Source organism: Barbus barbus (assembly GCF_936440315.1).
Source record: "Barbus barbus genome assembly, chromosome: 30".
NCBI lineage: Eukaryota > Metazoa > Chordata > Actinopteri > Cypriniformes > Cyprinidae > Barbus > Barbus barbus.
In genome coordinates this window covers 2,729,834-2,754,682 of record NC_136758.1, presented here as the reverse complement: position 1 = coordinate 2,754,682, position 24,849 = coordinate 2,729,834, and the positions used below count along the sequence as shown (strand labels likewise).

Sequence of the window (24,849 nt, the reverse complement as noted above, 5' to 3'; positions counted from 1 at the left end):
CTTGCACTTCTTATTCTTCTTATTTTATCTGGGGTTTGACAGAAAAGAGCTAATATGTGGTGAAAACTTGAGTTTAGCTTCACCGTATTGATTGAAACACAAACTTTCTATCAAATTTCTCCATCTTGTAAAAGCCCCACCAGTGTTTTACCTTGTTGACTGTCTATTTTGGAAATGGAAAAAGGTGATCGAGAAATATTAAACTACTCAGTTGTTTATTGTATCTAGCTATATTTTAAGTTTGCCGATTGCATCATGTGTGGTGCTTGAGGAGTTTGTGTTCCTTACAAAGCTCTTTTGGCATGGTTTTTCACCGTGACTTGCTGATTGGTGTGATTGTCTGTACAGCATCCTGGGTAGTGTAGTATTTTAGCTGTTAAACAATTATTTAAATATAAGTTGAAAATCCACTGGGGCTGTCACTAACGATTGTTTTTGTAATTGAGTAATCGGACGATTATTTTGATTAATTGATTAATTGGATCCTTTTCTGTGGTAATGAAAATAAACCTAAGTGAATAATAGACTTAAAAATGACTTAAAATACATATATAGTAGCAATGAGGCAATAATTAATTGGTTCAAATAAAATATCCAAACCAAATAATATGGTTTTATTGAACAAAACGGTTAAAATATATACTAATGTAATAATATAGCTCATATTCAACCTGCAGCGGTTTGAACCTAGGTTTGAATTATATCAGTCAGTTTTCTCTGTCTCTGTCTCAGGGGAAAAAAACGTATATGTTGGCACGTTGTTTTAAATTTGAGTCTTGTGACCGAGCGAAAGAGAATTTTCGTTTCCTGGAAAACTGCTGAAGCCTCTCTCCTCTTTTCTCTCTCTCTCTCTCTCTCTCTCTCTCTCGCTCTCTCTCTCTCTCTCTCTCTCTCTCTCTCTCTCCATCCAGACGGAGGAGCGATCCGCCCAGCCTGATCAGGTAGTCAAGGACATGCCGGAGATGGCTAACCTGGTTTACAACATGTACATGCACATGATTCAGAGCATGCAGCAGCACAGACAAGTAAGTGTGCTCATGTTTGCAGAGACGTTTCTGACGTATAATGCACATGTGAGGAACTATCCTTCAATAGAGCACAAATTGGTGTCACATGACTTTAAGCAATAAAAATTTATTTGTTTTCTCTCGTTTATGACGATAAATGATCCGGTGTGTTGCAAAGTGAGTTAACTCCTGCAGAGTGATTCAGTCTCATTTTGATTTTATATGTTTGAAACCCCAAACAGACCAATTTTAAGCAGCTCATATAATATGTAGTTTGACCTTCTGAGGTTATCAGACGACATTATTTAAGGGTTAAGCACTTGTAGCTGACACTTTAAAAAATTAAAATTACTTGATTTAGTAAGAACTTCAAGCCTGATTTTGTAGCATCTGTGAAAATTACACACTGCAGGTGAACACGAGTAGGACCTTCTGAAGCAAATAAACGGCTGGTCTGTTGTAGTTTGGATGTCTTGTTTTGACCGTCAGAGCCTCATGCTAATTAAACTGGTGCTTCGCTTCACTCATTGGCTGAATTCTCATGCGATGCAGCTGTGCTTCTCAATGCTGTAAAATGTTCTGCCATGAATAAAGCAAGGTCCCGATGGGTCCTTTTGGGTTTTGAGCCCGGTTTAGGTCAGTTTCTGTACAGTTTAACTAAATTTTCAGATGGCAGTTCATAAAAAATGTAATTGTTATAGATATTATTTTGTTTGGATTTTAACGGAACTTGTGTCAGAGGCAGAGTAAGTTATTTGCCATTCTGACATTGAATTTCCATTCACATGATTTGTGCAAATCCAGTAATGCATAACTGAAGGGAACTGACTTTAAAGACGGTTTAACTGCATTTTGCGTGCTGTATGATGCCCAGTAAAGTAGTGCTTCTAACTTTGTGTAAAGAACTAACTGGGGTAACCGCTGTATTTCTGCATTTCTTACTGCCAGAGAATGAATTTGCATTTTCATTCAGCCCATCTGCTGTTTTTGTTCGAACCAATTAAATGTATAACATAAATAGTCATTGATTATGCTTAAATATGTGGTTTATATAAACTTTTTATTTGTCATTTTCTATTAATTGCACTGTAAATTTGTTTCTAAATATAGTTTTCACACTCATTTTAGGGTTTAGAATGTTAATATAGACAGTGTTGGTTCAAAGCAGTAAATGAGTAAAAACAAAAAAATGTTTTATTAGAGGGGTTATATGATGTTGCTAAAAAAGAACATTGTTTTGTGTATTTGGTGTAATGCAATGTGTTTGTGGTTTAATATTCAAAAACATTATTGTCCACATACTGTACATTATTGTTGCTCCTCTATGCCCCGCATTTCTGAAACGCCTTGATTTTTGCAAAGCTCATCGTTCTGAGAAGCGAGGCGTGTTCTGATTGGCCAGCTATCCAGTGCGTAGTGATTGGCCGAATACCTCAAGCGTGAGACTGAAATGTTACGCCCCTTACCATATTGTGATGCCGTGTCCCGGCGCGATGACACAAAAACAATAAAACCCATTATAAACGAGGCATTTGTTGCATCCAGTGGGGACATAATTACTGATTATAATGACTTATACTTTCTTTTTACGCCCATGTCTGCATTTGTGATCGGAGAAACGACAAACAACAAGCACTACTCTACACTGCTCAAAACTTTTGATTAGTCAGTAGCAGAAACATACTTACAGGCTGTGAGTCAGAAGCACCAGACTGTCCTTGCAAAGTTGGAATTGGCCCACTTTATAGAAACAGCCTTTGTGCACAGCTGGCATTGTAGCTAACTCTTCCAGGTTCAGGAAATAGTCCTCCGTAAAATGCGCTGCACACTCGAATATTTGCGTTGAACAGAGTTGTAAATACAACTTAACCTGTTAACGTTCACCAGAGCGACCTCGCACTGAACGATCTTTGTTTGCATGTGTCATTGTTTTCTAATAGAATAAATGAAACGGGACAAAGTTAATCTTGTCAAACTATATATCATTCTGAGGGTCTAAGCCTCAAGCATCGACGACAGATCGCTGTTTTTCGATGGAAAGCTTATAAGGAATGAGTGGCACAAATTTGCTACATTTGTGTAAGCAGTACACATCCAAACACGCAGAGTAAAAAAGCCGTACGTACCTTTATCATTGTAATAACGAGCCACAAACGCGTCCACTGCTGAAATCCCAGTTTAGTTAGAGAGGTAAGGGTCCACAGAACAACATCCCAGCGAGCACTTTTAGTCCAGTGAAACAATAACGTTGTAATAAGGATGAGAGTTGCTGAAATCGCGTTTGGTCTCGTACTGTATCGTGTATCTTGTCAGTGTGTGCACTTGCTTGGCCATTTGTAGTTGATAAACAGGAAAGTGGGTCCAGCTGAATTGAAATGATCATTTGTTGGTTTGGTATAATAAAGGTTATTATACCGCGGCAGCGGTCGCGGCAGTCGTCGTGTGAAGCCCTCTTAGTGTGAAGACCAAAGAGTGTAAAGACCATCGACTCTACCGTGCGACTACACCGGGCAGGGACACCGGCAAGGGATAGTAGTAGCTTTTTATTTAATTTTTTCATTGATATGTTTATTATTGAAATGTTGTTGTTATATGCATGTGTTAATTTTATTTAATTTCTTTATTTTCTTAAATATGTGGGTAGATAGTATTTATAGAGTTGTAACTTTTTAGTTTTAGTTACTTTTTCTTATTTGTAAGTCGCTTTGGACAAAAGCGTCTGCTAAATGACTAAAGTAAAGTAAGTAAGTAAAGTAATAAGGATGAATATTCCTTTGTTTACGTTTCATTTCTTCAGAGAGTTATTGTTCGCGTCCGTTATGGAATAAATTACGCTCAAAAACAGCGTCTTGGTGGTAAAAAAACAAAACGATGTTACAGCATACGGTTTTACAAAAATAATGAGACCGTCTACGGAAAAAAAAGTCTCAGAAAAGCGGAATATAGATTATTTGAATTTGGCGCTCCCTCCTGCCGGCAGTGACGCACGCTGTCATCTGAGCGGGGCATAACTTAGCGATCTGCTTTATCCATAAAAAACTGTTTTTTTTTTCTTCTACATTTTTTATATGTGTGTGTGTGTATTGTGTGGGGAATGTGGCCGTGTCTGCATGATTATAATATGTATGGACGCACATCAGCGTGTTTATTAGCGACTCTATGACGGCTATCATTGTGATTCATTGATCAGCTATTATTGATTATATGGCCCATCTGTATGATCATCATCTGAATGGAAGCACATCAGCGTGTGTTTACTGACTCTATGACCATGTCTGGCAATATCACTTCACGTCTGGCAGTGATATTTATCATTGTAATAACGAATAACGAAGAATACTTCAGTATACATACTATATACAAAGCATTTTTTTTCAATTTTTTTTCCTTTTTATTACTCAAATAATTATTTTTGTATTTTTTAGTGCTCAAATAAATCTGTCTATTATTTTATAATTGAAAAACTATGCAGGAACATGTATAATGACTAAAATAGCTTGCATAATTCTGCAATCCATTTGGTGGTTATTTTTCCTCAAACAGGGGGGAGGGGGGGACTATAAATAGTTTCAGAAAAAATATTGCAGGAATCTCATTTTTCATGGTATCTTCTTCAAATTTGAAATATGAACTCATGAGACAAGTGGCTTTCGATCCATTACTTTTCTGGATTGCTCCAGGACTTATTTCATGTATTTGTATATGAAATAAAAAAACATTCAGTGTGGAAAAATATTTTTCAAGGCACGTCAGTGCCTATAACTTTTTATCTTTTTGAGCATTATCAACTCTGGATGATATATAGTAAAGCCCAGAGTCTCTTCTTTCCAAAGATACCTAATTTGTTTGTGTAAGCACACTTTGTCACAAACTGTTACCATTTTAATTTAGGTAGGTTATTTTCACCTGCGAGGCCACAAATGGGGGTGAAGGTTAACAGGTTAACCTCTGATTTCTAGTTGTGTCCTCTTTTGGAAGCCTAAACAAAGTACTTTCACTTTCACAACGAAACGCAGCGTCTCCAGGACATGGTGCCAGCGGCAGCAACAATACTACAGACAGAATAATAGTTCCACCTTTTTTTTGCGTATACATTTAGGCGGTGTTTTTCAAATCTTCCCACACAGTGACGTAGACATGACGTGATGTGGGGCCGTGTTTGAATGAGCCGTTTTAGGGGGGCGTGGACGAGTCTGAAGTTTTATAAAGAATACCTCTTTGGTTTGAGACTTTAATCTTTGCAACTTCAGGGATCTTATCTATGCACAAACAGCTTGTAGCACTCCAAAGAGAAAGAAAAACTTTAAATCACATCATATGACCCCTTTAAGAGGACAAAATATTACAGATGCTGGTGAATGCACTGCAAGTTAACAATGAGATGCTGAAAAATTAAGATGCATAAAAAAATTGTAACTCAAAGAAACCGCACTGGGGGGATCCTTTCTTTCAAACGGTGCAGGGTCTGATTCACGACATACTGATTGATTTACTGCTTCTCTTTCTGCAGCAGCAGCAGCTCCTGGATCCTCCTCGTCAGCGGCTGAATTCAGAAGAGCCCATGGAGGCCGTTGAAGAGGGTCCTGAGACTCAGAGTCAGAGTGAAGAGCAGCAGCCGACGGCCGCTGAGAAAGAGGAGGAACAGACGAAGGCTGAGGACCAGAAGGATGAGGAAGAGCAGGATCATACTAAAATGCCTGAACACCCAGGCAGAGACAGCGACAGCGGCGACAGTGATGAGGAAGGAGAGGCCTAGAGAACCTCATTCACCTACAGATGTTTTTGTTAGATTATTACCGTTTACGAACATTGAGTGTTGAATGTTCATTCAGTTTTTTTGTAAGAGGGCTTTTGTAATAAAAAAATTAATTAAAAATGCACTTTTTAAGTCATGCCTTTTATTCATTTATCTTGCACACCATATTTTTCCCCTAAAAATCTTAATTTTGTATCCCAAGAGCCAGTTTTCCATTAGATTGTGTCATTCAAATGTTATTTTAATATTGTAATATTTTGAATTAGATATTTTTTTTAGTTTTTTTTAACAGTTTAAAAAACATTTGTTGTTTTAGTAAATTGAACTTAAAATGAGAAATGTTGCCTTAGCAACTACCTGGAATAAAATAATACATTTTATTTCCTTTAATGTTTAATTAATGATTTTTTTAGAATTCAACTTTAACAAATTATTATTATTTTTTTTATGGTTTTAGTTTTAGATGATGGTAATATCCCTGTTCTGTAAACGGTGAACTTGAGCACATATCTGAGTGTAGATCACATGAATGTGTTGGTTGTGTAACTCGTGAAAGACGTCTTTCTCCAGATGTCCTGAGCGCTGCCAGAGCTGTGACTGACTGCTGGAAACTCAGCTTCATCAGGGTCTCTGTCGTCTGTCAGCAGGAACTCCAGGAAACATTAACAGATCTTTCAAGAAGAATTTATTACGCAACTCAACAGTCGCTCCCAGTAAGTGCTTTCATTTACATCAGTTCAAGACTTGCAGTGTTTGGTCAGTAACACAACAGGATGAGCTAAATGTGATTTAACCTTTAAGACGGATTTAAAGAGTATTTTTTATGTAGTGTTTCATCAGCTTGCAGAATGGGTTTTGTAAATGGACATTTGAAACAAAAGACCGCACACTGATCACATGCCTTCTGGTTTGTCAATTGCCATTTTATGAACTTTCTTTTTTTAATACCATTAAACCTACCCATTTAGTGCATAAAAGATGTAAGTAAATCAAAATACCTTTAAAATTATGAAATGCCCTGTTGTTTTTTCTTTTCCTTTTGAAAGCTCACATTTTCAATGGCATTGCTGTAAAAAACAGCATTACTCTCAGTTGGGTTAGAAGTGCCACTTTTTGCTCAGTCATTAAAGCGAAGAGAAATCATATGAAGGTAAATCTTTTGCACCTAAATCTATTTCAGTGTGTCTGTAATCAACTGAAATGATTCCAAAGTTTGCTGCAAATTAATGAGCAAAAAAAATAAATCAATGGAAAAAAGGTTACAAAAAAATGTATCACAACAAACCAATGCATTATGTAAACTTTAAAATAAGGTCCAACTTGAACGAACAGTAAATAAATGCTTTGCGGTATTTATTAATCAGTTAATGTCAACATTTACTAACTTTTTTAAAATCCTAAATTAATAAGTTAATGCACTGTGAACTATTTTCATTCAACAAATTAACGGATGAAATACTGCATTATTATTGCAGGAAATGTTGTGAAGCCTGATGTAGTTCCTGATCATACCCTTTGAAAGCTGGTTTCTCCGTCCAGCGCTCTGTCAGATGCTCTGAATTAATTTGGCCACCTCTTCAAAAAATTTCAGTGAGATTTACATCCAGATGTACTAAACCTCAGGCCATCTAAGCTGAAGTTTGTTTCTTGATCAGGTTTGTATAAATGTGTCTCTGCATCAGTGTCTCAGCAATGGATGCTCTGCAGTGAATGGGTGCCGTCAGAATGAGTCTGATAAAAACATCACAATAATCCACACCACTCCAGTCCAGCAGTTAACATCTGGAGAAGACAAAAGCTGCGTGTTTGCAACAAATAAATCCAAGACATTTGCTTCTGGACAAAATATGAGTCCAGAGTCCATAATAACGCTTCCTCCACTGATAATGTCCATATCAAAATCCAGCCACATATTTGTTTAGTCTTGTTTTGGTTTGTAAACGGTGCTTGATCTGTGCAGATTTCTCTCCTGATTCAGACCAGACCACTTTTTCACCGGAGGAAGCGTTATTATGGACTTGTATGTTAGCCAGAAGCGATGGTTTAAAGTTAAAAACATCTTGATGGATTTATGTTACAAACACGGAGCTTTTGTCTTCTCCAGATGTTAACTGATGGACTGGAGTGGTGTGGATTATTGTGATGTTTTTATCAGCTGTTTGGACTCTCATTCTGACGGCACCCATTCACTGCAGAGCATCTATTGGTGAGACACTGATGCAGAGACACATTTATACAAACCTGATGAAGAAACACTCTCAGGCTGTCCAAGATGCCGATGACTAAATGTAGGTTTCTGTTTCTCCCTAGAATGAAACGGTCTGTTATTGGCTTATTTGATAGGGTCATGAATAATAATGAGCTCTGCTCTGATTGGCTGTTTCACAGTGCGGCTCTTCAGCAAGAAGGAAACACAGGGAGGAAAATATATATTTAAATACTTTCTCTCGCAGTTATATCGTCGGGTAATTATACTGTATATCAAATGTGGGCATCAGGGAGCCGCTATTAATACGCGAGGCATTGAAACTGCTTTTGAACGATCGGTTAATCGCGTTATAGTTTTACTTTCAAGATACGCGATCACACAAACTGTTTATATTATGGAGCAACAGTACTGGGAAGTCGTGGCCTAATGGTTAGAGAGTCGGACTCGTAATCCAAAGGTTGTGGGTTTGAGTCTCGGGTCGGCAGGAATTGTAGGTGGGGGGAGTGAATGTCCAGCGCTCTCTCCACCCTCAATACCACGACTGAGGTGCCCTTGAGCAAGGCACTGAACCCCCAACTGCTCCCCGGGCGCAGCAGCATAAATGGCTGCCCACTGCTCCGGGTGTGTGTTCACTGTGTGTGTGTGCACTTTGGATGGGTTAAATGCAGAGCACGAATGGGTCACCATACTTGGCTGTATGTCACTTCACTTTCACTTCACTTACCACACATTTTACAAGATCAGATGCTTGTCAGTGGTGCTCAGGATCTGTAAATCATTCACCATCATCCTCAGGCATCTCTCCTTACTCTGTTTATGTGGGAAGTGAAATCTTATGTACTGTAATGTAACAGGCTACAGCTAGCTACGAGCTGACCATGTCCTTTTAGTGGCTCGCGTTATTTGCTTGCCATGCCTTTCTGAAAACTGACACCAACCCATTCCTGCGCTTCACATCCCCTGCACAGCCTGGAACATAACATTTATTTCCATGGGCTGCCAGTTTCGCTGTTCTCCTCGCTTGTTTCTTCACAATACCTGCAGAGCTTCTGATGGTGCGCCTGGCCTCGAAGAAGGGCGGGTTTATGCAAATGTTGGGGGCGTAGTGTTCCCGACTCTTACGTCACAGTCGGTGTTATGTTCTGATTCGCCTGTTTTTCAGTGGTCATTTTTATTCACGAGATTTACATATGAAGGATGAAACTATGGTGTTTGAGGCTCACTGTATGTCATTTCCATGCACGGAACTGTTATTATTTAACAGGTAAAGACAGTCTTTCATTCTATGGCACCTTTTAGTGAGTGATGTATCTGATGTCACTCTCTCCTAATTACTGCTCTCATTAGCACTGAAACTATTGCAGAGATGTATTAATATTCTGAAGGCAGGAGTGTGTTTGCATCCTAATTAAAACCCAAATTCTTCCTCTGGAGAAGAGCACTGCTTGGTAAATTTTATGCATTGACTTTGGGGGGGAAAAAAAGAGTAGTGCGTGAATGAAATGTTAAAAAGCTGTGTTTCGTGTTCCTGCAGCGGAGGATGTCGTGTGGCTCGTGTTTCTGGGGCATTGTCTGGCTGCTGGTGCTGCTGGTTCTCTGCTGGCCCTTGAGCATTATGCTGGGGGGTCTGTACGGCCTCATCGCCCCTCTCACCGTCTGCGTGGGTCTGGACCGGCTGGCCGACCTGCTGATGGAGGGGGCCAATCTGGGTCGAAAGTGTGCCCAGAACATGCGGCACGGCAAATCGCTGTGCTGAGACCAATAGCCAAGAAGAGTGCTCAGTCTCCACATCTCTTCACTTCAGCTGTGTTAATAATCAACATGAACTGTTATTGACGGTTTACTGTGCCTTTGATTTCTGTGACTAAAACATGACGCTTCCTTAAAGCTTTAGTGACACTTTCTTGCTTCCTCTTTGTATCTCTTTCTCTTAGGCTGTTTGAATATGAAAAATCTGAACAATTTTCTGGTACTGAACTCTTAAGGGTTTGTTAACCTCTCTTCTCTAGAGACTTCATGAGACCACCACCTGGAAACCTTTGCGTGGTCCAGGGCACAAGATGCAGTTCTTCAAAACCAGCCACGAGTCTCTATACAGGCCACAAAACAGTCCATTTCAGGTCAAGAAAGTGCAGAAGTGAGAGTTTGTATCAGTGCATTATTGTTGATTATTCTGTTTAAATCGATTTGTCAACAGTCTGATAGAAAAACAATCTGTACTGTCATGTCAAATACTTATGAGAAGTGCAACATTCACATTATTCCCACAGATTAATGAATAAACTGATTTTCAGCTCCATCTACCGCAGCATTATACTTAACTAAAACTTTTGTTACTTGAAATAAAATTATATATATATTTTTTTTTTTCTGAGTGCATTTTCTTTAACTTTATGTACTAAAATAACTCAAGCAAAACCTGAAAAAAAAAAAAGAAAACTTAATAAAAATGTGAAAACCTTTAAATGTGAAAACGGCTCAATTAAAATTTTAAAACCGAACTTGCATTGATCTACCAAAGAAACATGAAATTTGTGATTTGCACACCACACATGTATTAAATACAACAGCCATTTTATGCTTATATATATATTCTGTTATTGAAATCATGGCTGCTGAAAAATAGAAAGCCTGTAATATCCTGAATATCCCCTGATTTTACTAATGATTCAATAAATATCTGATGGTAATAAGAAGTCCAGCTGTGAAACGTTGTGGAGAAAGAGAGAGAAAAAATGCATAAAGTTTTCTTTAAAAAATTTTTTATAAAATACACAGACAGCCTTTTGCTTAGGGGTCAATTCTCAGGTTACAATTATAGGTTACAAAAAACAAGTTGTTTTTTTCCATTCTGTCACCGATGGAGTTCTGGTTCCTTGCCGCTGTCGCCTCTGGCCTGCTTAGTTGGGGACTCTTCATTTCCAGCGGTATCGTCGACCTGATTGCACAGATACTATTAGAACTGAACTGGATGATGACATCACTGAATTCAGTGATGAACTGCGTTTAACTAAACATTGAGTGTTTACTATTGTCCTTCTGCATTATTACGCACTATTTTCCTATTTAATACTGTGAAGCTGATTTGACAATCTGTATTGTTAACAGCGCTATATAAAGGCAATTTGACTTGACTATTAACTATGACTTTTGCCTCCATAAACTCCTGATTACTGCTCATAAATATTTATCAAGGTAGTTGTTAAATTTGGGTATGGGGGAAAGATTAAAAATCTACAATATCATCTTGCAGAATAAGGCATTACTATGTGTTTTACGAGTACTAATAAACAGCTATTATGCTAGTCACATGCATGCTAATAAGCAACTAGTTAATAGTGAGAATTAATCCCTAGACTAAAGTGTTACCAAAATGGCATTTGTTTTCCACAAATTTGATATGTAAATACTGAGTGATGCTCTGAGGGCAGGTTGTTTTAGGAGTGATGATGAAATAGTACATTTGTGTTGAGAATAATAATCATCTCTGATGAATATTAAAGTGGAAATGTTTCTATTTTTAAATCTGCTGGCAGGTTAAGGGACATGTTTAGTCTCATGTCTGAAGAATCAGAGCTCGCTTTCATCCGTAGGTTCAGGATTTGAGAGGAAATGTGAGTTCACGTGGGATTGTGCTGAGTTTGTATGGAGGCAGTAACTGAAGACTGACTGTGGTGTCAGATTAGAGAGACATCAGGAACCGTCAGGAAGAACTGCAGATCCATGCAGTGTAACCAGAGAAACCTTCAGATCTCCAGCAGCTCATTCAGTGCTGCCCTCTGCAGGACCAGAGTCACACACCTGACAGCCTATCCATCAGTCTGTCTGTCTGTCTGTCTGTCTATCTGTCTGTCTGTCATTCTATCTATCTCTCTGTCTGTCTATATGTCTGTCTGTCTGTCATTCTATCTGTCTGTCTGTCATTCTGTCTGTCTGTCTGTCATTCTATCTATCTGTCTGTCTGTCATTCTATCTATCTGTCTGTCATTCTATCTATCTGTCTGTCATTCTATCTATCTGTCTGTCTGTCTGTCATTCTATCTGTCTATCTATCTATCTGTCTGACTGTCTGTCTGTCATTATATCTATCTGTCTATCTGTCTGTCATTCTATCTATCTGTCTGTCTGTCTGTCATTCTATCTATCTGTCTGTCTGTCATTCTGTCTGTCTGTCTGTCTGTCTATATGTCTGTCTGTCTCTGTCTGTCATTCTATCTATCTGTCTGTCTGTCATTCTATCCATCTATCTGTCTGTCTGTCTGTCTATCTGTCTGTCTGTCTGTCATTCTGTCTGTCTGTCATTCTATCTATCTGTCTGTCATTCTATCTGTCTGTCTGTCTTTCATTCTATCCGTCTGTCTGTCTGTCTGTCTGTCATTCTATCTGTCTGTCTGTCTGTCTGTCTATCTGTCTGTCATTCTATCTATCTATCTGTCTTTCTGTCATTCTATCTATCTGTCTATCTATCTGTCTGTCTGTCTGTCTCTGTCTGTCTGTCTCTGTCTGTCATTCTATCCATCTATCTGTCTGTCTGTCTGTCTGTCTGTCTGTCATTCTATCCGTCTGTCTGTCTGTCTGTCTATCTGTCTGTCATTCTATCTATCTATCTGTCTGTCTGTCTTTCTGTCATTCTATCTATCTGTCTGTCTGTCTGTCTGTCTGTCATTCTATCTATCTGTCTGTCATTCTATCTATCTGTCTGTCATTCTATCTATCTGTCTGTCTGTCATTCTATCTATCTATCTATCTATCTATCTATCTGTCTGTCTGTCTGTCTCTGTCTGTCTGTCTGTCTCTGTCTGTCATTCTATCCATCTGTCTGTCTGTCTATCTATCTATCTATCTGTCTGTCTGTCATTCTATCTATCTATCTATCTGTCTGTCTGTCTGTCTGTCTGTCTGTCATTCTATCTATCTGTCTGTCTGTCTGTCTGTCATTCTATCTATCTGTCCATCCGTCCATCTGTTAACCCTCACACGTACAGAACAACCCTCCTGACTGTGTGTGGATTCATGTTCAATTTTCTTAAAAAATAGCCGGAAGTTTATTGCATCAGTATTATTCAGCAATAATTGTTTAAAAAAGACCAGAATTTTGGTGTATTTCTAAAATGTTATTTACTGACATTGATCTATGAACAAAGCAAATCACTCAGAATTGAGGGAATAACTATGTAATACTTTTTTTCTTAGCTAGCATACAGTATTGATCTAGTTCAGCACCATTTTTCGTGCACAGTCTGTTTCATTGAATATTCCAGGCAGATTCTTGATGTTCTCTCTCGTGCTGAGCTGTTCATCTCTCCCTCTTCCTGATGTCAGAATGGGACCGGTGTTGAAACCTGACATTTTTATTTTATTAAGGAAGAATGTAATCTCCAGTATTCTTGGACTGGTCTAGTTTTGCCAGCTTTGTACAAAGATTTGTTTTTTGTTTTCTTTATGCATACTTTGATTTCATTGTCAATGTCAATAATGCATAATGTTGTTCAGCCATCAGCATGCCAACAATGTGCATTTGGGGCGGAAACATCTGTTTGTGTGTATAGTGGGACAGTGTTTAGGAAAACAGCTTTCATTTTTGCTGTGTCACCTGTACTTGCAGACTTGGCTTGAATCTGTTTCACTCAGGTAATATGGTGTCTCTATCTTTCCTGCTAAAATCACTCAATAAATGAATGAAACTGCCAGAATAGCATTTTGATGGATGGTCATTTAAAATATCTACATCTCAAAAGATACTATTACCACAATTACAAAATAAAATGTGTATTCAAATATTGTACATTAGCCAAATGTCTTTTAACTAACCATTTTGTCTTTAAAAAGTATCCTATAAAGTGTTAAAAACGAAGACATAAAATGTTGTGACGTGTTGTCTTCAAAAAGTATCCTATCAATGCAAATGGCATTCATTTTAAAGATATCAAGCATACTATGAAGACTTGAGGTGATAAAAAAAAATGATAAAGTGTTATGAAATGAAGGCAAAAAATTGTGACTTTGTGGTTGTCAAAGTGAACAAATATCTTCGGGGACACTGTAGTCCCTTAAAATAGTCAAACTGCAAAAAAAAAAAAAAATTATTATCATTTAAAAAAAGATGGTTTGGCGGAAGCGCGCATGTCTTCGTCCGATGGGCGGGACCAAAGGTGTCTTTACTTAAGCAGAGAATCAGCTGACACTTTCCCCTCACTGTGTCCAGAGCCCAGAGCTGGTTTACACTGCTGCTTCATGTGAACAGGGCGCAGCTGAAGGTCCTCACTGTACTCAAGGACATTGCGCTCCAACAGCTGTGTCGTCTTTCAGAATACACAGCGACAAGTGTGAGCCTCTCAAGTCCCCCAAATAAAAAAAAGGTGGAGGTCACCTCCGCTCTCCTCACCATGACATGAGTTCAGCATCACCGGTCCGAATCCGGCTTCATTCCCCGCGTATGAACATCATCACACATATGAAATCTGCGCGTTTTGGCAGCTCGAGATAAAGCCCCATATGACGCAGCAGGGCTCTCCACGGCACTGATGCCATATTAAAGCCCGCCGCCCTCCACCCACACCATCAATCTGATGCGGAGATCGAAGATAGGAGGGCTCACATGACTCCACTCCAGACTGGAAGACGAGGAGAAGTGTGGCATCTTCCAGCATCAGCACTGCCACAGCTGGCGCAGCTCATAACGGCGGACAGTAAGAGGAAATATTCACGCTTTTCCCTGGATTTGGAGCAGAGTCTGCGGATGAGCAGCGATGGGGGAATGGACCATACTAGAGAGGCTCTTGGAGGCTGCTGTCCAGCAGCACTCCACTATGATCGGAAGGTAAGCGCTAATGTCAGAGCATCTGACGCCGAGATTCAGCTCGAAATACCTTTTTATCCTTGCCAACGGGTGTAGTCGCCCATTTCACCCTTTAAAATACAGTATAACATAGGATAACAAACAAACATGACCTACCAAAAAATATTTGCGTAGTACACATGAAAAATATAATGCAACTGAATTGTGAAGGCGACTGGTTTCAGCACCCTTTAGTTTAAACGACACTAAACTGGTCTTATATGGACAGCTTTATTTTTTATTATGTATTTTAATATTTTTTGCTTCATTTAAAACCACGCTTGAACGCAGAGCGATGCTTCTTCCCAGGTGTGCACAAAAAAGGCGTTACCGGCTATTACACCTTCTTCAAATACCGTAGAAAATCAAATCAAATCAAATCAAATCAAAAAGCATGTTCACAACGCATTTGTAAAATATCGCGTTATTGACCCTCGGTGAAATGTGACTGAAATGCATCGTTCATCATTGGTTACGAACGCACCTGTATTTATTCAGCTCCCTAATAACCCATTATCAATAGTAAACCTGCCACTTATACCTTTGTTTGTATTAGTTTATTTTATTGCTTTATTTGAAGCCACCTTTTGATGCAAAGTGATTCTTTTTGCCAACTGTGCGCAATGATTCTCACAAAATGAAGGGAAACATATGGCAATTACGTCGTGTCTGTATATGTAAAATATAAAGCATCATGTTTTAAGTGAAACTAAAATAAAAGCATTCAGTGGTTGAGAATGCACCACATTTTCAGCACTGGGCATCATCCTACCCTTATTATTGAACTTTTCCTATTTATTTGTGATTGTTTTGTATTTCATTTAAAGCAATTGGGAGGTGTGATGCTTTGTGAAACACCGTGCTCAAATTCGCAATAATACAGTATCAAACATGACATACCATGTACTATCTGCATAATCCATATGCAGCATTCAGTGAGAGCGAAATGAAGCGCAGCCCGGTTTCAGCACCGGACAGCTCCCTGCAGCTCAGGCTCCTATATTGACACATTTATTTTTCTGTGTGCTTGTTCTTTAGGATCCTGCTCACTGTGGTGGTGATCTTCCGGATCCTAATCGTAGCTATAGTGGGAGAGACAGTGTATGATGACGAGCAGACCATGTTTGTCTGTAACGCCTTGCAGCCGGGCTGCATCCAGGCGTGCTACGACAAAGCGTTCCCCATATCTCACATCAGATATTGGGTTTTCCAGATCATAATGGTCTGCACGCCGAGTCTCTGCTTCATCACGTACTCGGTCCATCAGTCAGCCAAGCAAAAGGAGCGACGTTACTCCACCGCCACCGTCCTCCTCGCACTGGATAGTAAGGAGCAGGATTCCCTGAAACGAGAGGAGGCCAAGAACCAGAAGATCAAGAACACCATCATGAATGGAGTACTGCAGAACACGGAGAACTCCACCAAAGAAGCCGAGCCCGACTGTCTGGAGGATAAAGAAATGCCCAGCTCGGGCAAGAAACCGGGCAAGTCCAAAATGCGGCGGCAGGAGGGCATTTCCAGGTTTTACATCATTCAGGTGGTGTTCAGAAACGCTCTGGAAATCGGCTTTCTGGTGGGCCAGTATTTCTTGTACGGATTCAACGTGCCCGCCGTGTACGAGTGTGATCGATACCCGTGCATCAAGGAGGTGGAGTGTTACGTGTCCAGACCCACGGAGAAAACCGTGTTCCTCGTCTTCATGTTTGCGGTCAGTGGCTTTTGCGTGGTCCTCAATCTGGCAGAGCTCAATCACTTGGGCTGGAGGAAGATCAAAACGGCCGTGAGGGGCGTGAGGGCCCGCAGGAAGTCCATCTACGAGATCCGGAACAAGGATTTGCCCCGGATGAGTATGCCCAATTTCGGCCGCACTCAGTCCAGTGACTCCGCCTATGTGTAACGAGTGCTTAATGAGAACCCGAAGCCTGCGTGCCGCCGAGATCGAAACCGTGGACGAGTCCCATCGCCACGTAAGGTTCATTGCAAGAACACGGGGTAGGACTTTTTTGTTACTGTTTTAAAGACTCCATTGGCAACTGTGGACGACAAACACGTTTGTAAAGCGGTTCGCTACTGAATAATGCAACTTTTTAGCAACGTTTGTACTCTGAGACGTACACAAAGAGCAAATGCTGATAGCTGAATGCGTTTTGCCTCTCTAAAAGCTGCGGTGACACTTGACATGACACTGTCCGTGTTGCACACAATGCATGCTATATGATTAAATTACGGTAAACTACAAGCGGCTCAACGACAACTGCTGTGACATGAGCACTGACATGTGAAGTGTGACCGAGCCAGCTGCTCTACTGTACTTGAAGGGAGTAAATGCGTCTTGCACTAAAAAGTGAACGTGATGCTGACATAATATCGCACATCGGGAGAGTCTTGACAAACCATTCATGTATCCAACACTATCGCTTCTGCTACGGTTTCTTTCTTTTTGGTTGCCTGTACAGCACCATTGACCTTAACGTAGGCTATGTGATGAGCTTCATTGCAAATCTGCTGTCGTGTCCTTGTGTGTGTGTGTGTGTGTGTGCGTGAGCAGGGGTGAATTTGCTGCAAACGCTTAAAGTCTGTGATGATTTCCTTAATTTCAACACCAAAGCGCCCTCTGCTTTCATTTGTGACGTGTTTTATCGCGCTTAAGTGTAATCAAGTGCCATACTTGTAAATAAATATATGCATATATACATATAAAATCTATTCTGAAGAATATAACCATATCCATAAAGCAGATTTATTGCTTGAATTATGCTTACTGCGTCCAGACTTGCTTTAGCTCTATTTGCTGTAAATGAACTGAAAATGGCATAATGCATTCCTCCTCCTCTTTCGTTTTGAAAAAAGGCCAGGTGGAAATAAAGTGCTGGTCTTTTTCCACACAGGACAGACGTCTTTTCTCGCTAACAAATGACAGAACAGTGTTTCAGCAATGTGTTTTTCACCCAGCACTTCCAGCAATATTTGTAAGTCGAGTAGTTTGTTTTGGAATTCATGTACTATTAAGTGAAAATCCCACGCCTGCTATATCTCTTCCACTCTCGATGACAATGCAAGCGTGTTCGAGCAGGCGTGCGCTTTCATTTTAAACTGGTTTAAGGCTTTGTTCAGAAACAAAGTCTGGTGCATTATTGTTTAACTTCTGATCGTTAAGATGTCATTTGTTTCTCCTCTTTGAATGGTTCTTTATGATTATGCCATCATATATTTATTACAAGCAAATGCGTGCACAGAGAGGAGATGTTCTCTGCATTTCTGAGCTCGAAGGGAAAGTATTGCATGTTTAAGAACTTATATTTAAGAGAATCAGGACAATTTCAGGGGATGAAATCTATGCGGCATTTGCTCGAGTATTGATATGCCCCTCCCCCCTCCCCCCCCAAAGACTCTTAAAAACTGACATGTCTTGAAGGTCACTGAGGATAAAGAACAGTTTGTGACAGACCGTCTCAGATCAAACCTGACGGGACGACCCCTGGGAGGATGGACATTTGGTGTTATGAAAAGGGGCGGGCGGTGGGGAAAAGAACAAAATGGCTTGGCTGTACAGTGCAATCTTTCCTTTTCTCTCAGTAATTCCTCTCTCCTTGGATAAGCATTCCAGGACTCCTGAGATTTTTACAACTTTGTGGTCCTTACTGAGAAACGAAAGACCAGAGCCGAAGGACTGTACTGGATCTGACAGAGCAAAGCTTTAATAAAACATGAACTGGTATCTCTCTTGCCTTATATGTACTGCAGTCTCTCTTCCCTCCCTCCCCTCACCGTCTCTCATTCTCCCCCGTGCATTTTCTGCAAGAGCCGACCTGGTGTTTTTACAGCTCCTCCTAAATGACAAAATGATTGGGTTATGTATGAATGTAATTCTGCATGCTGTGATGTGTCATACATCATGTGAGAGGTCAGGCAATGCGGTCGCTTTCATGTGTGCTGCAAACCCACAGACGGAGAGACTCTTGAGATGCATTGTGCACGCTGAGATGTCTCCACTGCAGTTAAAACCAACAAAAAATGTCTTGTTTGCAGGCCTGAGATGAACAAACATGTTAGCATGGGATGCCATTACTGCAGGTACACAAATCAAGAGATCCGTAGGGTGTGTTTTTTCTGTTTTCAGGAGGCGATTCTCCCTGGAGCTTCATCATCTGAGAGCAAATGACGGTATGAGCGTGTAATGTCGCAGTACCTCATATACATTGTAATTTTGTCCTGATCGATTTGCATATTGATAAAAAGGGCCTTGCATGTAGTGAACTCAGAAAACGCCGGGCTGTTCCTTTCTGAGCCTCCAGTCCTTGTGGTTTTGAGGATGGTACATGTGTAAACTGAATGAAATGGAAGATGGATGATATACTGTGAATTAAATCCACTTCTTTACAAAGACGGTGATAAAAGTGATGGGCCTGATCTTTTGTTTTCTTGCCATGCGCGCACACACACACACACACTCATGCTGCTCCTCTGAGATTTCATTGAACCGCAGTGTCCTGGAAGGGCTGCGCAGAAACTCTGCAATGCACAACTGCTCTCACCTGCACATCACTGAACATGGGCATTGGAAATCTCTTCAGTGTGTACACTTTGTGTGTGTGTGTGTGTGTGTGTGTGTGTGTATTAGTTTGGATGTACAAAAGTAGCACAAATATCAAAGAATGATCTTATATAAGGACTGTTAACCAGGGTGATGAGTCTGTATATTATTAGTGTTTGTCAAAGTATTGTGTAATTCCTTTGATGCTGATAGATTTCCAAAGTAAACACAAAGAGTTATAAATAAAAATAAATGTCTTATTTAAAATACACACCCATCTTATTATCGTTCATTTGTCAATTAATGAAAAATATTTCTGAATGTATTTTTGATTATCATCGATAAGGTTTTCTCAATCAAAATGATCTGTATTTCTGTATTTTATTACGGGAGATTATGAATTCATTTTGCATGCATAAAAACAAACAAATTATTGTATAACATGAACATGTAATCAGATATGACAATGTCACTTTGTTCACTTTATTAGTTACAATTTCTCAGTTTAAAAAATAAAGGTTCTTTACTAATGGTTCAGCAAAGAACCTTTGGCATCCATGAAATCTTTCCATTCCACAAAAGCTTCTTTAAAGTGGAAAAGGTTCTTTAATTAATTAAAATGTTCTTCACTAAAAAAAAAATCAAAAAAATTCTTTCTGAAGAACCAATCACTGAAAGGTTCTTTGGGGAACCAAAAAAAGTTCTTCTTTGGCATCTCTGTGGAAAAAGAACCCCTTTGGAACCTTTATTTTTAAGAGTGGTTTTAATGAGAAAAGGTTATGTAAAAATACCCAAAAATGACTGACACATAGTATGATAGCACTATAATCCAAATAAGCTAAAGGCCACAAAATACATGCAACACAAAGGTGTTGGTTGATGTTTTATCCTTGTCAGAACATGATAAAAACACATTTTCATTATACGGATTGGTTCGGGATCACAGCTTCATGGCTTAAACTGGCTACATCTGACTCTAGTGTGATGAAAGCAATTACTCTGAGAGCTTTAACTCACTCTCTCTCACACACAAACACACACACACACACACACTCACACACACACACACACACACACACCTGCACCGCGGTGATGCCTGTCAGTCTGCGCTAACAGTAGCAATGGAAAAATTTCATTAAGTGAAAACTATATAGGTTATCTGTTGGCTGAGCAATTAAATCCCATAATGCTCTAATGATTGATTATGATCAAACCCAATGACTGGTAAAAGATGCACACTAATACTGTAATTAACATGTAATACTGAAAATCAAGCTAATAGTTTCCAATTAGAGCCTGCAGAATTGACAAATCAATAATTTCCTTAGATGTTATCTTTAATTTGTTGTCAACCAGAGCAATCTCTCTCTCTCTCTCCCTGCTGTCAGGTGAGGCGAGCAGCCCTCTTAGCCAGACCAATTGTTCCTGATAAATGTATACGATACGCACTATTTGCCAGCCAATAAAATTCACCGGATGACCAACCCTAATCACTAAAAAAGCTGTTCTCTGTCTAACAAGATTGGAGCCGGCCAAACAGACTGAGCAAGTGAAAAAATTAAGTGGTTAAGGCAAATGGAAGAGAAAATGGGAAAAGAGGTAAAGAAATAATATGTATATGAGTTTGTATTGTACAGAGATAAGCCAGCTTCAAGAAGACACCTGGCATTTTGTCGCTGGTTGACACAGGGTTCATTTATGGTTAAGAGCTGGATTCTGTCACAAAAATGGGAATCACGTTATATTAAGAGTGTTTAACTTCTATGTACTCACATTTAAATTAAACAATAGACACAATTTTGTGTAGACAAGGTTTTACATTGTACTAATATTTTAAAAAGACTTGCATGTAAAATCACATCTGTAATTGATTTCTGCAGTTATTTATAATTACAGTGTTGACCCTACCTCTACACTTTAACCAGCTCTTGAACCTAACCGCACCACCAAACTTTTGATATAAGTATATAGCCTAGTAGAGACACCTAATAAGGTGGGACTCAAAAATGTAACATAAATGTTTGTTTTGTTGAGTTTATTGATTTTATAAAGAATAAAACTTGTCAAGGTTATAATCTTGTAATGTCAAATAATGATCCCCCTATCTAAAAAAACTAATATTTTTGAGTAAAACCAATCAGGGATTTTAGATGGTACTGTCATAGGATACCTTATTTTTTAGATGAAATCTAGGTTTTAATAGAAGTTTTGTGATAAATGATGATAAGTGTGAGTGACAGGTTAACACAGTATATTATTATTATTATTATAATTTAATCACTCAATATTCACAGTTTGATTACTGAATTATTACATCCTATAGACACCATTGAGTGTATGCTTTGTACCACGGAATGTAACATTTCATGAACTGTAAGCTGAATTATTGTACCATTTGCACCCTACTTATCAATGAGATGTTTCTTTAGGTCTACTACACCTTATCTATGACTTATCATCTATATTGCACAATGAACAATGAATTTTGATCGCATGAAAACACTAGAACAGGCCTTCTTCATCATTGTATGGGGCTCGTCCTGTAACAATAACACAGTATTCAACTGTCAGAAAAGATTTTTTTAGATTAACATCAGTTCTGTATTTCCCTTGTTTTATATATATATATATATATATATATATATATATATAACCTTAAAGGGTTAGTTCTTCATAAAGTCTTAGTTCTAAAATGAAAATTAGCCCATGTTTTACTCACCCTAAAGGCATCCTAGGTGTATATGACTTTCTTCTTTTGACTTTTGTAATCAAATAAAGATAATGCATCCATAATAAGACGCGCCTCACAAAGGCCTCCTCTAAGAAAAATATCCATATTTAAAATCTTACAAATACTTTTCTCTCACGTCTGCTGACTGTCAACCGTGCAAGCCGTTCCAGGCAGATGACGTAGGATGCATGCATCGCGCACACGGCTGTGAGATATGCTAGTCTCGCGAGTTTGTTTACTGGAGCAAAGGAAGCAAAGTTTCCTTACTTTAGCAAAGGAAAACCAGTCTCCTCTTCGCTTATATCGAAATTGAATGGCTTGCACGTTTGACAGTCAGCAGAAGTGAGAGAAAATTATTTATAACATTTTAAATATGGATATTTTTCTTACTAAAACGCATGGATTTGCTACAGGAGGCCTTTATTCACCTCCGGAGCTGTGTGAGGCACGTTTTATTATGGATGCACACTCACACAACCGCCTACTCCCATTCAAACGCTTGGATAATTTTTTATATAACTCTGGATTTCTCTGAAAGAAGAAAGTCATATACGCCTAGGATGCCTTGAGGGTGAGTAAAACATGGGCTAATTTAAATTTTTGGGTGAACATTTAATGAACCATTCTGATGTCATCACAATTGAGCACAGCAGTCTGGATGTAAGTGAAGTGGTTCTGGAAGTAAAAATCATACAAAGACAAATACACATTAAACTCTCAACACAGACCCACCATATAAGCTCTGAGGTTGTTCAGTGGTGATAGAAGCTTCTGTAAAACATAGTTTAAAAAGAAATCCTGTTTAGAAGTCAAATTCTTACACAGAACTACAGAGCACACAATCCTGGAGAGAGATCCATCGTATTACCAGAAATGCAAATAATGGAAAATGGGCTTAGCAGTGGTTTCTCACTGCCATCAAATACTCCAAATTATATAATAATGTGGGTCTTCTTGCATTCACAAACTAATATTTTTGCACACAACTGAACGTTACATAATTGATCTTGAGCGGTGTCACTGCTTCACAGAGGTCGTGGTGTTGTGATGCTCAGATGGGAACTGCACCCGGCTCTGAGTCTCAACTGGCTGCAAGCTGGTCTCTCTCCGAGCGAGCGCTGCAGTCACATGACGCTGAGGAACAGCTGCAGTGGGACGGGACGGAGCGGGGATGTCCTCTGCAGCGCTGCAGGGGTGTGAGAGGAGACGCTGGGTGTGACTGCATGCATCACTCCGGGTGTGGGCCGCATGGGTTTGGAAAATGTTTCTTACTTCTTAGATTCTTAAAATCTTATTGGATTTACTGCATTTTGAATTTGAACATGTTTTATGTTAAAATACTTTGAATGAATAATACTTAATTTCAACATTTAAAAATAATTTTGTTTTAATTAAAAGTCTGTTATATAATATTATATAATATTAATATTATAATATTATCTGTTAATATTATGCACTTAGTTTGAACTAACATGAACAAACAATGAAAAACAGCATTTTTAATAACTAATATTAACTCATAACTTAATAAATGCTATAAAACACATATTGATCATTGTTAGTTTATTTTAGGCAATGCATTAATTAATGTTAACAAATGAGACCTTACTGTAAAATGTCACCATGTTATTTATTGGGCCTAGTCTGACATGAACTAACAATGAACAGTTGTGTTTTATTTACTGTATGTAACAAAATATTAATAAATACTGATTACATAACAATAACAAATGACAAATGCATTGCCCATTGTTGGTTAATATGGTTTGTCAGTGTCACTAACATTTAAAACAGTCACTGTCTCCCTGCATTTCCCTTTATAAGCCACAAATATTTGAAGATATGATGCTGGGCTGAATTGTTTCCTCAGAGGAAAGCTAATAGGTGTCCAGTTTGGCACAGCAGTTTATGGCACTGAATGCACTCCCCTCCTCTGGTATTGGATTGTGTTTTATGGTGTGATTCATTTCCCATCAGGCCTCCCTCCTCCTCTGGTTCAGGCTAGAATTTATGCAGGCCGCATCCCAGCGGCGGTGCTATCAATCACCCGCAGCCCAGCACAGCACAGCCACATTCAACAAGAGCTGAGCTCGACGACAACGCTACGCTAACCCTCTGAACGCCTGACGCCACAAACACTTCTTTTACATACATTATTTTAAGCAAATGATTATTTCCGGCATGGATTTCCCCTGAGGACGCTGTGCACATCTGGGCCATAACCGCCATGAATATTTTAGAGAAAATGATCACTCGCTTTTGTCATTTTTGTTGCTTACCTTTGAAAAATGATTATTATCTTGACACAAATTGAAAATGTATAAATATAGTATACCTTATTTTGGAATGGAATACATGAATATAAATAAACATTCTGAGTATTTTTTATATAACTACAATTGAAAACAGCCACAGGACTAGAGTCATGTTTCCTTCTAGCAGCTCTTCTATGAAGCAGGGGAACTTTGACCTGCCTACACTTGTCCACATACAGTAAGATCTTTTACATTATTAAATAAACCAACTATGACTTGAATTTTATGACATTAGAGCCAAGCATGAAACAGACTGTGAAGACACAAATGAAACACTTATTACTTTAAACAGACAAAAGTATGGTGGCCGAGAGAGCTCAGCGCGCTGCAACTTCAGAAAACACATGCAAATAGAAAAAGCACCAGCAAATCAAGAGCACATCTTCATCAGTTTGGTGGTGCAAATGCCCGCACATTTGTTAGTCTTTCAGCGTTGGTCTGAATGAAAATGCAAATTTA

General features: G+C 39.0%; 2 protein-coding genes across 2 annotated transcripts in view; both read left to right on the top strand.

Annotated features, from left to right (window-relative positions):
• aqr (aquarius intron-binding spliceosomal factor) overlaps positions 1 to 5,887 on the top strand; it is a 65,704-nt gene extending 59,817 nt beyond the window's left edge. The window contains exons 34-35 of the mRNA XM_079386589.1: positions 912 to 1,025; positions 5,518 to 5,887. Of these exons, the coding sequence (XP_079242715.1) occupies positions 912 to 1,025; positions 5,518 to 5,763 (360 nt within the window). The 3' untranslated portion in view covers positions 5,764 to 5,887. The remainder of the gene's footprint in view (positions 1 to 911; positions 1,026 to 5,517) is intronic.
• Positions 5,888 to 14,721: 8,834 nt separating this feature from the next.
• On the top strand, positions 14,722 to 16,707 carry LOC306850087 (gap junction delta-2 protein-like; the record flags this gene model as incomplete). The annotated part of the gene is made up of 2 exons (XM_079385527.1): positions 14,722 to 14,792; positions 15,849 to 16,707. The coding sequence occupies 2 exons, from the start codon at positions 14,722 to 14,724 to the stop codon at positions 16,705 to 16,707; spliced, it is 930 nt and encodes a 309-aa protein (XP_079241653.1).
• Between the last annotated feature and the right edge of the window lie 8,142 nt (positions 16,708 to 24,849).